General features: G+C 54.0%; 1 protein-coding gene across 1 annotated transcript; it reads left to right on the forward strand.

Annotated features, from left to right (window-relative positions):
- Positions 1-1702: 1702 nt before the first annotated feature.
- LOC112880590 (respiratory burst oxidase homolog protein E) lies at positions 1703-12671 on the forward strand. Its single transcript, XM_025945299.1, has 14 exons — positions 1703-2768; positions 2866-3025; positions 3227-3275; positions 3610-3723; positions 3840-4361; positions 5253-5672; positions 9797-9892; positions 10704-10819; positions 10909-11079; positions 11164-11323; positions 11417-11602; positions 11717-11845; positions 11989-12067; positions 12158-12671. Exons 1-14 carry the CDS (start codon positions 2054-2056, stop codon positions 12265-12267), a joined length of 3027 nt encoding a protein of 1008 aa, XP_025801084.1. The 5' UTR covers positions 1703-2053; the 3' UTR covers positions 12268-12671.
- Positions 12672-15320: the final 2649 nt, after the last annotated feature.

Here is a 15320-nt window from a genome sequence, read left to right on the forward strand (position 1 = left end):
TTTAGAGAGAGAAATGAGAGCCAAATTAGCTCATCCAAAAACATCAGTATAAGTAAACAAATATATCTCTACATTGCCCTTATAGGGGTGTTCTAGCTAGCCCTGTCGATTGAGGTCCGGAAGTAGTGTGTGTCGCTGACACGTTCTAGCTCCATAAACCAGCAAGAAGATTTCAGGCGATTGAAACTCACGACGACGCTAGAAAGAAAAAATCACACGTCCAGGATCAGTCGTCTCCATGGGCTAGCTCATAGCGGCACGCTTGCTAGCTAGCTCGCTGGAAATCGTGCCACTGAAAAGTACGTGTGAGGCTAATCACAGTAGGGGTTTCATGGCAAGTTTCATACCATTAATTACCATGACATATCAGCATTTTTGATGATGTGGTACTGAAGGAAGAGAAGGAACCAGTTTCATCCCATAACACTCTACTAACTCGTTTCCAAGACGTTGGAAATAGCGTGAAACGACCACTGTGACCGCCGTTGTTTACGGGGGATCCCGTGCGCCAATAGATCAACTAGCATTTAATTACACTGGTTAGCTTTGGAAATAGTAAAATGAAACTCTCCATTGAGGCATAGTATTTCATTCATCCCCCAAGCTGATGTGGCGTTCTTGGAAATAGGGATGGGATATGAAACCCCCACTGTGATTAGCCCTGAGACCTGGAGTCGAGGCTGCAAACTTTTGCCACGCATACATTAGGTACGCTGATGATTCCTCCACATGCTTCTGTTCATCATTCATTATTGTGCCAAAATGCTCAGATCGCTAATTCCGATCAGCAGAGGCAGCGAGCATCAGGGAGTTGTTGAGCCTCTGCCTTCCCACGGTACACACTAATAAGCAGCTTCAGTCCGGCCGGGTAGCTCACCAACGTCCCGGCGACTGAGCAACAAGTAAAAGTAGCAAGTGAGCAAATTAAATTTTAGTAGCAAGAACAGGTCTGATGTCATTCCTGGGCCACTGGCTGTTCTCATTACTTTTTCACTTGCATTGGACGAATCTGAAAATGTTAGGGAAAACCATTTTTTTTTTAAAAAAAAGTTGCCTAATAGTACCCTTTGCTGAGCAAAACCTTGCGGGAGCACAAAACAAATAGTGTCATCTTCTGCCTCCGATAGTTGACCCCGGCCTGCTTATTCATTTAAAACTGACCCCTTCAAGCAACCAGCTAGGCCAACAAGTGTCCACTGCAAACTATTTGACACATGGTCTACCTGACCACCTAGGTAATTCATAGCAAATTTCCCAAGTTACTGTTTGAATCCAAACTAGTAAATAGCAAAAACAGCCCAAACCAAAGACCTTACACACACTACTTTTACCCCTCTTGGAATGATTTTTGAAACGACAAAACGAAGGGATTACCAAACAGGACGAACGGTTCTGGATTCTCGAACGATTTTTACCTCCGGGTTGGCGCGGCACCGGCGCCGCAGCGGCCACCGCATCTCGCTCGTTTGGAAGCGTCTGAGGTTGTCCAAATCCGCGCCAGGCCAGCCCACCGACCGCGTCCCCCACGTCCCCGAGCCCAGCCGCGCACCGGCGCCGCGAACTCGTGGCAACCGGAGCTCGTTTCGGGGCCGCGCGGGCGACCCTGGCGCACCCATCCAGCTGCAGCCCCCCGGCCCCGGGCTCCGAAAAGCGCTGCTCGTTTCGGCACGCGATATAAAGGTGAAGCGGGCCGGGCGACGCAGCCAGCGAGCGCAGCGCGGCCGAAAGCTATAGCTAGCCGAGCGCCCGCCCGAGGCAGGACGCCAACGCCACATCCCAGCACCGCACCGCGAAGCAAACCAGAGAGGAGGAGACCCAGAAAAAAAAAGGGGGCGTGGAGTGGAGGCTGCGGCCGCGACGGAATCACCGGCCCGGGCGCGGGCCGCCCACCGCCCAGCCGCCGCGGCTGCTGCCCACGGGATAACCATAGCCTGACGGGGCGCATTGCGGACTACGACGGGCGGTGAGGTGATAAAAGGGCCGGGCCGGGCGGGGCGGTGCGCGCAACCACCGCCGTGCCGCCAGGCTCCTCCTCCCCCTCCTCGTCGCGGCGATGTGGACGCCGTCGCGCGGGAGCAACGCGCGGCGGAGCGGCCACCGCCGCATCGCGGACTACCTGGCGGACGACCAGACCACCACCGCCACCACCACCGACGCCTCCGACAACGAGTCCTACACCACCGCCTATGGGGAGGAGTTCTTTGCCGCCGCCGCCGCGGGCGGCGGCGGCATGCTGCCGGCATTCCTCGCGGACCAGAGCGACCTGGTGGAGGTGATGCTCGAGCTGGACGAGGAGTCCATGGTGGTGCGCAGCGTCACGCCCACCAGCGCCGCGCTCTACGGCGCCGCCTCGCTACCGGCGCCGCCGCCAGCGGGGTTCGGGCCGTCGCCGTCCCCGTCGCCGCGCCACCACGCGCCGTCGGAGGGCGGCGGCGCCGGCCGCCTCAGCCGGTGCTCGTCGACGTCGTCGCGGATACGGCGGAAGTTCGCCTGGCTCCGGTCGCCGTCCCCGGCCCCGTCCCCGCGCCTCCCCACGCCCGCCGAGCTCCAGCGGGAAGCCGCCATGGCGGCGCGCGAGCGCCGCCGGGAGCAGGCGCAGCTCAACCGCTCCCGCGCGGGCGCCAGGCGCGCGCTCAAGGGCCTCCGCTTCATCAGCCGCACCACGGGCTCCGTCGAGGCCGCCGAGCTCTGGCGCCGCGTCGAGGAGCGGTTCAACGGCCTCGCGCGCGAGGGGCTCCTCTCCCGCGACGACTTCGGCGAATGCATCGGTACGGGGCGGCGGCCGCGCCGCCACCACAATCCGCATTGCTATCCACACAGCACATGCGAGCTCACCGCTCGGCTGCTCCTCGCTTCTTCGCGCAGGAATGGTGGACTCCAAGGAGTTCGCGGTGGGCATCTTCGACGCGCTGGCGCGGCGGCGGCGGCAGAACCTGGAGCGGATCACCAAGGAGGAGCTCTACGACTTCTGGCTCCAGATCTCCGATCAGAGCTTCGACGCGCGGCTCCAGATCTTCTTCGACATGTACTGATGAGCTAAAATTTTTCCACGCCCCCCGTTTTTTTCCTTTCTTTCCCCGGATCCCAAGTAACGTTACAAATCGATCGATCGATCCGTCCCAATTCCCGATGCGCGCGCGCACCTGCGCTACGCTTTGCCTCGCCCCCCGCAGATTCTTGATAAGCTTCTTCTTCTTCCTTCTGCCGTTCTCGGCCCCAAATTCAGGGTGGACACCAACGTGGACGGGAGGATAACGAGGGAGGAAGTACAGGAGGTGACTTTGTTTAACCCCCCTTTTTTTTCTAAAGTTTTTATCGCTCCTCATGTGCATGATGCATCTCTGTTTTTAGCCCAGCTGCCACCCCCACAAGAAAGCAAGAGCACTCTACTGTTCTGGCAGCATTAGAACCTTCTTCTTGTGGGCACCCTGCTCTGATTACCAAACCACTCATTCTAGTAGTGCAGTGTCGCTTGCTACTCTCGTTTAAGTAGTTAATTACTGTTACTGTAGTAAACTGCCGCGGTTTGTTACCGTTGCCCACGTGCTCCCCGCTAATCCAGCTAGTTGTTTTGGCTTGTCCTCTCTCTTCCCCTCCTGCCACCCGCAGCTGATCGTGCTGAGCGCCTCCGCCAACAAGCTGGCCAAGCTCAAGGAGCAGGCGGAGGAGTACGCGTCGCTCATCATGGAGGAGCTCGACCCGGAGAACCTCGGCTACATTGAGGTACGCGCATGCGTTGTTCATGGCGAGTCTTCTTGTTTTCTTTTTTTTTGCCCCTAGCAGCGGGGTACCCGTGCTGCCGTGCTGACACGTGTTCCGCCTCTCCCTTCGCTCGCCAGCTGTGGCAGCTGGAGGCGTTGCTGCTCCAGCGCGACACCTACATGAACTACAGCCGCCCGCTCAGCACGGCCAGCGGGGCCCAGTGGAGCCAGAACCTCGGCGTCGGCGGCACGCTGACGGTCACGGGAGGGGGAGGAGCGGACGGCGGCGCATGCGGCGGCGGCGACGGCGACCAGGCGGCAGGCGCCCCGCGGGAGCGGCGGCGGCGGAGCTGGGGCGTGCGGAGGGCGGCGGCGCGCGTGCGCGTGGCGGCGGAGGAGAACTGGCGCCGCGCGTGGGTGCTGGCGCTGTGGTTCGCGGCGATGGCGGCGCTGTTCGTGTGGAAGTTCGTGCAGTACCGGCGCACGCCGGCGTTCCAGGTGATGGGCTACTGCCTCCCCACGGCCAAGGGCGCCGCCGAGACGCTCAAGCTCAACATGGCGCTCGTGCTCCTCCCCGTCTGCCGCAACACGCTGACGTGGCTGCGATCCTCCTGGGCCCGCTTCTTCGTCCCCTTCGATGACAACATCACCTTCCACAAGGTACGGGCTCTACTATCTCGACTCCATGGACCACGGGTCCATGGCCCCTCTGTCCCCAGCCACTACCACAAATATCGTCGCCGTCCGACGTGGCGGCGGTGCCACGTAATCACGGTAGATTCGCCTCCCATGCCGCTGTAAATAGTGTACTCCGGCGGCCGGGGGGTCGGTGGTTGGTTCGGCCGTCACCGTCGGGGACGAGGCGCGGCGGCCCTGTGTCGTACGCGGCGGGAACGTGGCGCGCAATGATTGGGCCTCCACGTGGGGGATCCCGGATCCCCTGTGGAAGGGCCTGTGCCGGCTGCTTCCCCCCATGTGGTAGCTCGAGAGTTTGGGCTACCGCCGGCCAACGTACTCTACCGGCGACGACGCGCATGGCGTCGCGCCGTACTTGGCACGCCGCGGGTCCCAGCAGATACGGAAGCCAAGCAAGTCTCCATCGGTGCAGCCCATGTTCCGTGGCGCGGCCCAATGATTCTGTCCCGGCGGTGACCGAGACACGCCACAGAAGATCCCTTGCCCCCGGTTAGGACAAGCAGTACGTGCTGGTACTACTGCTCAGTAAACGGTCCAGTCAAAAGTCAGAGCCGCTTCCCGGTCGAAGAAAGTCCCACTTGGACCGACAACTTGTCCCTGTCAGGTGGACCCTCCCAGAAGGCATCAGTGCCCGCCTCGCATGTGGGTCCCAGCAGAGGTGCCGGTCCTTTGTCGAAAGTAACCGGGCACTGTCCGGTAACTAACCGGTCACCGATGGGTTGGTGGCCGTGACCGAACCGGAGGCCATGACGTGCTCTCACTTTCACTGCCGTAATTAGCATCGCGAAAACTTACCAAATGAAGTTTATTACCTGCATGTGGTAACTAATACTGTGTGTCGTTGCATGTTTCCAGATGATCGCGACGGCGATCGTGGTGGGGATCACGCTGCACGCGGGGAACCACCTGGCGTGCGACTTCCCGCGGGTGATCGCGGCGAGCCCCGAGGAGTACGCGCTGGTGGCCGGCGCGTTCGGCCTCGGCAAGCCCACGTACGCGGGGCTCCTGTCGGGCGCCGAGGGCGTCACGGGCGTCGCCATGGTGGTGCTCATGACCGTCTCCTTCACGCTGGCCACGCACCCGTTCCGCAAGGGCGAGCCCAAGGGCGCCGGCGGCGGCGCGGCCGCCGTCACGTCCAGGCTCCCCGCGCCGCTGAACCGGCTCACCGGCTTCAACGCCTTCTGGTACTCGCACCACCTGCTGGGCATCGTGTACGCGCTCCTGCTCGTGCACGGCTACTTCCTCTTCCTCGTGCGCCGGTGGTACGAGAAGACGGTACGTGCCCACGCCCACATCCTTCTCTTCTTTTTTTTCAGTAACACTTTTTTTGTGTGCTTGCTTTTTTTTCTTAATCGTGGTACCACTTGCTTGTTCGTTGAGATTGAGACGCCGATCGATGGGTCCCGTCCCGTGCGGGCACGAGATTACTCAACCGCGGGTGACTGTGAGTGTGGGAGAGTGACGGTTTTCTGTTGGGCCGCCTGTCGCAAAGGCAAAGCGTGATGGTTACCGCCCGCGCGCGACCGCCCCCTGCTTTTTCTCGGACACGCCCCTGTCGCGGGGTTCGCCCGGTCGCGAGCCTCGCGGCTGCTTTGTGTTGCCTTCTTCTAGAAACCGCCTCGTGGCGATCTCAGTTATCCGGAGAAACAAAGGTGGGGGGGGAGGAACAAAAAGTGTAAGTAAAAGGAGAACATGCCACGGCTCCAAGGCAGGAAGACGGGGGAGAGATCCAGCGAGTATGTCTGCATTTCGCGGCGGAGTCAGCAACCGCTTCGGTGTCGAGCTGCCTGCGTCATCCCGGTAGGATCAGGCGCGCGCTTCAGAACAAGCTACCGTTACCGTGATGACGACAGTCTAGACACGAGTAGGTGAGGCAGAGCTGCGACGCGTGCGCTGGTGCGTGAAGACCGGGGCGCCGTGTTTGACGTGGGGTACAGGCGGGGGCTCCGGTGTCGGTGTCGCCGGAGTCAAACCGGAGCCCATGCTTGCCAGCCCAGACCATGCTCTAGTTGGGTCGAGATCGTCAAGCTAGGGAGGGAAGCGTATGCCGGGGTCGGGTCCGTCCGGCTAGGCTCTTAAATACGCGGACCACCACTGCTCGGCCGGCAGGCCGTGTCAAAGTCATCTTGGTAATGTTAAAGTCTAAAGAGGTAGGCAGGCGCCGTCGCGCCGGTGGGGATAGCGGTCGTCGCTGTGAGCTGTCGTGGCGGACGCGCGGGCAGGTGGTGGTGACGTGCTCCACAGCTCGGGCCCGGGTGCCACCGCGCAGCCCTGACGTGTGGAGTGGCAGCAGCGGCAGTCATGGTCGGATGGCCCTTGTCCTCGGCGCCTCGGGATCGGCGGATCTGTGGACGGATCGAACTGCGGGGTTCAGGAATTCCGGGCCCCGGCAGCGTCAGTCAGTCCCCCATGACCCGTCCATGCATATGGATCCTGTCAGGCCAGGTGTGGGCGACCATGCCAGGCACCAACCAGCCCTCCCTGCCGCCAGCCCTGAACGTGCAGGGGTCACTTGAAAAATTATGCAGTCTCAAGTGTTTGGTTACTTAGATGCTTGCAAGATCAGTCTTGCGGTGAGTATCATCGTATATATAGTTATCAAGACCGAGAACTTAGTAACTGTGTCGGAGGGGGGTCATGGCTCTCGTTCTATGACACTTCCTCTCCTCTTTCCTCGTAAATGATTCTATTGTATCAGCAAATTTACTGATGTAGTATAATATTTAATGCTCGTAATATTCGTATGATATTTTCGTTGATATTTTCATTGAGATTGGTCTAATAAACATCGACCCCACCCAATAAAATCTAAATAAGCCAATGTACGAGCCCCACTCTATACACCATTTTCAGCAGATAATGTATGAGCTCAATCCCCTTTTCTTTTTCTTTGAAAAAACGTAGGTCCGGTTGTACCGGACGCCTACACGTAGTGTGGGTGTTTATGATGGCCCTACGCTTGCTGGTGGATCTAGTGCTGCGCCCGCTTTACAGGGCGCTTTCGCTCGGATCTGGCGTTGAAAAATAGCTGGGGGGGATTGCGCTAAGACCAATTATACCTCGACGTAGATGGACCTGTTAGTGCTATCAATGCCCACAAATGCCCCCCTGCTTTACAGGATGGAAGCACTGTTTTTTCCTTTTTTTTTTTTGAAGAAGCAGGATGGAAGCACTGTTACTGCCAGTACGCGGCCAAACATAAATCCCCATCTACTTCCAGCGCTCCTACATTCATCGTCGCTGGATAACAGGAAATGGATGGGAGATTCACGGAACGGACGCGTAGGCATCATCCATCCATCCATTCCAAAAGCCCACCGGCCTTACGCGAGGGGGGCGGTTCGGTTCCATCCAACGATCTCGCTTTACTTTCACCGCTGCTCTGCATGCGCCACCCCCACCGAACGGCACGGCACCCCGGATCTGCAAGCGACGGGCCGAGCGCCGCATGCCTTAGCCTTTAAGCTTCCAATGATGGAAAAAGAAAAAACGTGCGGCAGCGGTTGGAAGCTTCACCTGGCTGCTCTGCTCGCTCCATCTGTTCGTGCCTTCGTGGTGGTCGTGTACCGGCCGGCACTTCGTTTTTTCCTCTTTCGTCCCACTGCACCACATCTGGTTGGGGTTAGAGTAGATTCACATTGCCAATCAGCGGCGCCCCAAACCACATGGCCCCCCGGCGTAGTCTAATCCCCGGCCGGCAGCAGGCGGCGCGCCTGTTGCTTCCGCCGCGTCCACATTTGCCACGGACTCGCCACCCCCATGGGCTTCCTACATGTGGGCGGGGTGCGGCCTAGACCTCCTCCGCGTGCCCCCGCGCCACTGATCCGGCGTGGCGCGGTGCCCATTACCATCTCACCAAGCTTCCTCCTCCAGGCTAATTAACTAGAAGGCCCCTTGTTAGTTAGTGACGCCCACGCGTGTGCGTGCGTGCGAACGGTGACGCTGACACGCATTACCACTAGCAAAACGGCAAGCGGGAATGCGCCTCGGCACATGCAGGCGGTGTGGCCGCGGCACGGCGTCGTCCCAATAATTGCCGTGCTATCTGGGGGGCGAAGGCCGCGGGAGGCCTGAGTTGTAAAGGGGGCCGCGGCATGGGGTGCGGCGATGGCGAGGGCGAGGGCGCTGCTGCCGACGGGCGACGGCATCTCATTCTCCACCTCGGGATCGAATCCGAGTAAAGAGCCATGTCTGGTGTCTACTGCTAGTGGAAGGCAAAAGAGAAACAGCTGAAGGCGGAAAGAAAGAAAGCAAGGAACAGACAGCAAAGGAAGGGAAAATACTAGGGCTAGGCGCCACTCGCCCCTAGAAAGAAACCAGCTGCCCCTGCCCGCCGTGTCTGACCACGGACGAAACCTCCCGTGCTCGGTTCGGATCCGTCGCAGCGAGTGCGTGGCACGGGGCTCTCGCAGCTCGCCGCCGGTTGCTTTTCTTTGCTGGCCGGGGTGCTGTTGTAGTGGGAGCCTTGTTGTGACTGCGAGGGGGCATCGCCGCATCAGGACAGACTGGACCACCCTGCGTTGCATTCAAAGGGGGGGAAATGCGGGGGGTCCGCGGATGCATCTCGCGATCCACGATTTGCTTTTCCATAGGCAGGTGGAATTTGCTATACATAGGCGTTGGGTTCTGCATCTGTGTGGCCCGGGTCGCAGGTGCGTTAGGTTGGGCACACCGTGATGAGTGATGTTGATGTCAGTCACGTAGCTAGAGCACTCGGCTCAAGGAAAATGGGGTTATCCGCAGAGAATGCCTTTTCTTTTCTTTTTTTTTTTCCTCCCGAGAACTTCTCTGTTAAGGATCCGTAAAAGATGCCTTTTGGGATCCTTTGATTAGCGTGTTCTTTCCTGAATTTCAGTTACTTTGGCTACTGGTCGGCAAGCTGACAAGCACGTCTCAAGAAATTTCAGTTGTGCGGTTTCTGAACAATTTATTTTGATTTGCTACGGATACACTATGCCATTTGCACAGCACCGAAGGTTCAGATGCCAGAAAGTACACTCCAGCTTCCGGGATACTGCCTGGTTGTTAGAGCTATACTGTACGGCAGTACGAGCCTACCACATGTTTATTAAGCTAAAAAAAACTGTAAATATATGCATGGGGATAAATGATTCAAGTATTAAACACACAATTCTGCGGTATTCTAGAAGCGCGGGAATCTGACAGCTGCCAAGCTGAGTGGTTCCACTTGTTATTTTAGTGCACATTGTTTATCTCATCTCCTTTGGAAATTTCTTCTCAGAAACATTCTCGTGAAACAGCGATGCTGCTTGCCTGCCATGACTTTTGCACTTCCTGTAATCATTGCAGCAGCTCTTGTTTTGAGCAGCAGATGTTGTGTTTAAGTGCATTCTTTTTTAAAGAAAAGCGCTGACACTGTGATCTCTTGGTGATTTCAGACGTGGATGTACATTTCAGTCCCATTGGTCCTCTACGTTGGTGAAAGGATGCTAAGAGCCTTGAGGTCAAATGCTTATACCGTGAAAATTCTCAAGGTAAGTACTTTATGCTTTTATATTGGTCATGCTAAACAGATTCATGCAGTTTGTAACTGACAAGCTTTTATTATCTGTACCACTAGTATTGTTTATGCTCACATGGTGTATTGGTGCTTGGTAGGATATGATAGGATTAGAAGGGCACCATAAAAATTTCAAAAAATTACACTCGAAGAAAGATAGAAAATAACAATTGCAACGATTTGGTAATTAGGGACCATCGCAAGTTCCTATTCCATTGAGTTGGATCCATCATTTAGCATGGGTGCCCAATTTTGTGACATAAAAGAATGTGCATGTGGACAGGAGAAATGGAGAATGTTGTGGCCTAGTCATGCTGGCACTACTAGGACATGTACAAAAGAATATAGGCTCTACTCGAACATTTCTGTCCTTTAGAAATTGCCTGTCACTCTCTAATGATTTTCATGTCTCGAAGGTCCATGCTTTCCAGTTGATTGTGTATTACTTTATTCTTGCCTGAGTGCTCTTCTGCCCATCACAACATCAAATATGTTTTCTCTCACCAGATACATACTAGGTGTAATTACTGGTCCTAGCATCTACAAGGACTTCCCTCATGCTAAACAATTTGATAGATACATTTCTATTTTGTTTGGTATGCTGATTTGAATGAACATCTAAATATTAGGTGCTGCAGTAACCATGACAAAGTGTCAAAACAAGAAAGAAGCATGTGCATGCAGAATACATTTAACAGAATATTGTTCGTGATGAAATAACACAGTGTTTTGCCAAAATTAACTCGATCCATGCATTTGTTACTTATGTAAGTTTATTGCTTCAGGTGTGCCTTCTACCTGGAAACGTATTGACCATAACAATGTCAAAGCCCTATGGATTTCGGTACAGAAGTGGACAGTACATATTTCTTCAGTGTCCAATGATATCTCCTTTTGAATGGTTTGTATGACCTCCGATTTGAATGCCCTCAGCCTACTCTTAGTTTCTGGTTTATAAGAAGTTCACCTGCTGGTGCTTTGTGTTTCCAGGCACCCTTTCTCCATCACCTCAGCTCCTGGAGATGACTACCTCAGTGTTCACATCCGAACAAACGGTGACTGGACACAAGAGCTCAAGCGCATATTTGTCGAGAACTACTTCTCACCACATCTTAACAGAAGAGCTTCATTTAGCGAGCTAGGTGCGGCAGAACCAAGAAGGTCCATTGATCTCTTTTCCCACCGCTGCTTCTTTTACATACCTGATAGAAATGAAACTGAACATGTCTGTTTTCCATGCCACAGCTTACCAAAGTTGCTTGTAGACGGTCCATATGGTGCCCCTGCACAGGATTTCAGAAACTATGATGTCCTACTTCTTGTCGGCCTTGGAATTGGTGCAACACCGTTCATAAGCATCCTAAGGGATCTGCTTAACAACATAAAGATAGCTGACGAGTTAATGGTACTGTTTCAGCCTATGTTGTTCCCGTTTGACATTTCGCGAAGATGCTTCTGCCTTTTGTTTATAGCTAATATGGTTTTCTGCTACTTGTAGGACTTGGCAATGGAGACTAGCAGGTCTGAGGACAGTGCCAACAGCTTCAGCGTGTCAACGGCAAGTAGCAACCGGAAGAGAGCATACAGAACAAGCCGTGCACATTTCTACTGGGTCACCCGAGAAGCTGGGTCATTCGAATGGTTCAAAGGGGTGATGAATGAGGTTGCTGAGATGGATAAGAAGGTAATATGGCAGGATGCCACACTTCCATCAATATCTCTGTTTCTCTGCTTAAGTGTCTCCTGTCTGGAATACCCTGTGTTGTTATCATACTGACAGTATGCTCGTTGAAACCAGGGTGTCATAGAGTTGCACAATTACCTCACAAGTGTTTACGAAGAGCGTGATGCACGGACGACTCTGCTGTCGATGGTGCAGGCTCTGAACCATGCCAAGCACGGCGTCGACATCGTCTCAGGAACCAGGGTAAACTAATTTGCTGAGACTCTGAAAAGCCCTTATCTTCTGTTCCAGAAAACAGTTTTGGCGAAAATGATAGGCCACTAAAAGCAAATCTATTTGTCCATGTGTAACTCTGAACTGACCACCGTATTCTGTGCAATCGGCAGGTGAGGACGCATTTCGCCAGACCCAACTGGAAGGAAGTCTTCACGAGGATCGCCTCGAAGCATCCGAATTCGACAGTTGGTAATCCTCTTCGCCCAGACAACCAATTCCTTCTTGACATATCTGAACATCTGTGCTCACCGGACTGCCTGCGAATTCTTGTGCGCGCAGGAGTGTTCTACTGCGGGGCGCCGATGCTGGCCAAAGAGCTGAAGACACTGGCGCACGAGATGAGCCACAAGACGGGCACTCGCTTCCACTTCCACAAGGAGTACTTCTGAACTCTGACGGAGAGAAGGGCCACACTGGACACCTGTTCTCATCTGAATCTGATCTCGACAGCGTTAGGCACCGGTAAAGAAGATAGAAAAAAGGAAAAATTTTGCACAGATGCAAGACAAACCAAGCTGACCTCTTCCTGATCTGGAACTGTACATACATAAAGCAGCGCAGGGTAGTTGGTAGCACTTAGCACAATTTATATATATATATATATATTGTGACAGAAAAGAAAAGAGAGAAAAGAGAAAGGGCAGGGTAGAGGCTGCTGACTCGAAGGTAATTGGTAGGCATGGTATACATGTACACAGTATAGTTAGGTAGGTAGTAGTAGCTGTATGAACGAATGAATATACGAGGAGCCACATGCTGCCACTCTGAAGTCTGAACGTGCGTTGTTCAGGCATGTTCATGTCTGCCCTGCCCCCATGTGATGCTTGAAACGACCCGTGCCGTAGCCTGGAGGCAAGGCAAGTCGGAGACGACGCCGTGCTCCGCCATGCGACGCGTGCAAGCGTCCACGTCTCCGCGACCCCGGGGCGTTCGCGGTCTTATCATGTGGGCACCCGGTGCCGGCCCGGCCGGCCGGCGGGAGACCGTTCGGCCGGGCCGCCTGGGCACCTTACCACCTGAGCCACCGCCCCGCGGCGGAAGCTCCGCGTGCCCGCCTTGCAGTCCTCGTATGCGACGCGATGCGGTACGGCGCACGGCTGGCATCCAGCCTGCGGCCGTGCTCGCGGCCGACCTCACGCGTTCCTTGTTCCGCACCACGGGTTTTGCCCTGCGTCTTGCGTGTTGGAGAAGAGCGAGCCCAACGGGCTTCATCGTTTACTTCGGCCCGAAGAAGCCTCCGCCCGGAGCAAGCCCATCAGTCATCAGTATTCAATATATCCGGCCGGAAAGAAGACAGGTGCGGCGGCCGTGTGCGGACAGATGGGCCGTGCCCAGTTTGCTTCGGCACTTGGGCTGTTCGAGCTGCGGGCTTCTCGGCGTTTCTTTCTTTCCTTTTCCCCTAAACTAAAATTTACTCCCAGATGAACCGCAGATATTACGAGGCGTCGGCAGCGTCGGCTCCAGCAGGCAGCAGAAGCCGCAACGACACAGCCACACAGGAGTACAGGACACAGGCAGCTACCGCGAGATGCCGAGACGTCGACGTCAAGCTACCCCGAGGCCGCATCACGCGATTCCTAATTCCTCAACTAGCTCGTTCGCCGGTGCGCGACACGGGACGACAGCGACTCCATCGTCGAGCTGCGCCTCTCTTAGCTGTTGATGAGAGTGAGCCATCTCGTTTTTGGAAAATCAGATGTCAGAGAAATCAGTTTTCTTTTCTTTACAGACACCACACAGAGAAATCATAAACATTCCTAATCGATTCCTTCGCTGTCCATGGATATCCTGGTTGCAAGATGGTCGGCACAAGGTACAGTAGCATTTTCGTCAGGCTGCAGAATCAAAGTTCCTTGCGAAGTTCTGGGGTTTAGTAAAACAAACAAGTGATGGGGATGGACAGGTAGAGATGCCTGCGGCGCCTTTTACGTTGTCTGTCCAAGACCATCTAGCTGCCGCGCGAGGTGAGAGCGCTCGTGCGGCTGTGCCATGTCGACCGATCGAACCTCCAAGATGCCCGCGCCCTGCAGGAGTAAACCTGAGCTTTGAACGATCATTACACAGCAGAACTCACCTACCAACCAAATAGCATGTGGCAAGAGCATATTCTTGTGGCACCGCTCGCAGCGGCACATACATCTCGACCGGCATCAGTAGATAATAAATAAATCATCTGGTTTACATTATGTTCTCGCAGTAGACTCCAAAGCCCGTCGTAGTCACTTAATCACGGTTCCATACTTGATGATTTGCAGAATTGTTCATATCCACCGGAAGGCGACCCATGTCATTGTTGTTTGCATTGCTTCGCCGCCACCAAATCCACTGCCTGGCCCTTGTGGCTTCTGGTGAGCTGCGATGCTGGCAACACCCATGCACGAGTGGCTGGATCGACTGCGAGTTTCCGGGTATCGAGCAAAGTGCTAACACCCATTATGAATTTAAATCTGAAGCTCAGTGCACGAAACATTAAACTAACCTTTAATTACGTGACTCAAAGCGTATGACAGGTCCTAAACACTTCTTCTTCTTTTTTGTGCTGGCAACATTAATTTTTCTGCTAACTAACGAGCAGGCTGCAACTTGTTCTTGGAAGCTTTGCGATAATAATGGTCTTCATCCAAGCGCTGGGCTATCCGCATTTTGCTCTCTAAATCTCAGAATAATCTCAGGCCTTTTGTATACCTGATGATGTTGTATTGTCGCTTCCTGATCCTTGTATTGTTCTAGGGTATACTGAATGAACAGAGAAAAGCAGGGGGGAGCATTATATTGTCTGCCACTATGAAGTTACAGGGTACCTAGATCTCACTAAATCCATTGAATGCTCAATCAGGATAGACATCGAATTTGCTTAACGACGTTATTAAATGCTGCCCTGTTAACTAACTAATAAGCCGGTTTGGACTATTATATGCAATCAAGTCCTATCGTGTCTCTTAACGGATGTCCATGACGTGTACGTCCGACCATATATGAAAACATTTTCTTGAGGTGTTTAATATAATTCTCAGCTAAGATCAGAGAATATTATAATTTGACATCTTCTAAATCGTATTTTGAGCTTTTACCTTGTACTGCAGTGGCCTATTATATTGGTAACCGTTGAATTATTCCAAATACTCTTGGGGTTTTGCTAACTATCTTCTTCTAATCCACAATGGACAACAAGACAATATGTCACACGATCCAACCACTGAATAACACAATTTGATGGGCTCTCAAAGAAAGCCACGGACTTCCACTTGGAATCAAACACTTTCAAATAGAGGTAAATATAAATTTAAGAAAAATGAACAAAATTTTCCCTCAAATCTAACTATGACTGGTACCAGGTAATTTTCATCAGGTAATCAAATTAAAGAAGCACTATCTAGGATGCAGATACATTTCTGTTGATGGCAAGTTTAGTAAGGGACCGTTTGGATCTCATTTTAAAGGA

The sequence above is a fragment of the Panicum hallii genome, chromosome 2 (genome assembly GCF_002211085.1).
Source record: "Panicum hallii strain FIL2 chromosome 2, PHallii_v3.1, whole genome shotgun sequence".
Taxonomy (NCBI): domain Eukaryota; kingdom Viridiplantae; phylum Streptophyta; class Magnoliopsida; order Poales; family Poaceae; genus Panicum; species Panicum hallii.

What these genes read in the sequence shown, in the direction of transcription:
- LOC112880590 (XM_025945299.1), top strand. Translation starts at nt 2,054, where the DNA reads ATGTGGACGCCGTCGCGCGGGAGCAACGCGCGGCGGAGCGGCCACCGC. An exon ending in CGACTTCGGCGAATGCATCG is followed by an intron (nt 2,769 to 2,865) that starts GTACGGGGCGGC and finishes TTCTTCGCGCAG; the next exon opens with GAATGGTGGACTCCAAGGAG. An exon ending in GCCGGTGGTACGAGAAGACG is followed by an intron (nt 5,673 to 9,796) that starts GTACGTGCCCAC and finishes TGGTGATTTCAG; the next exon opens with ACGTGGATGTACATTTCAGT.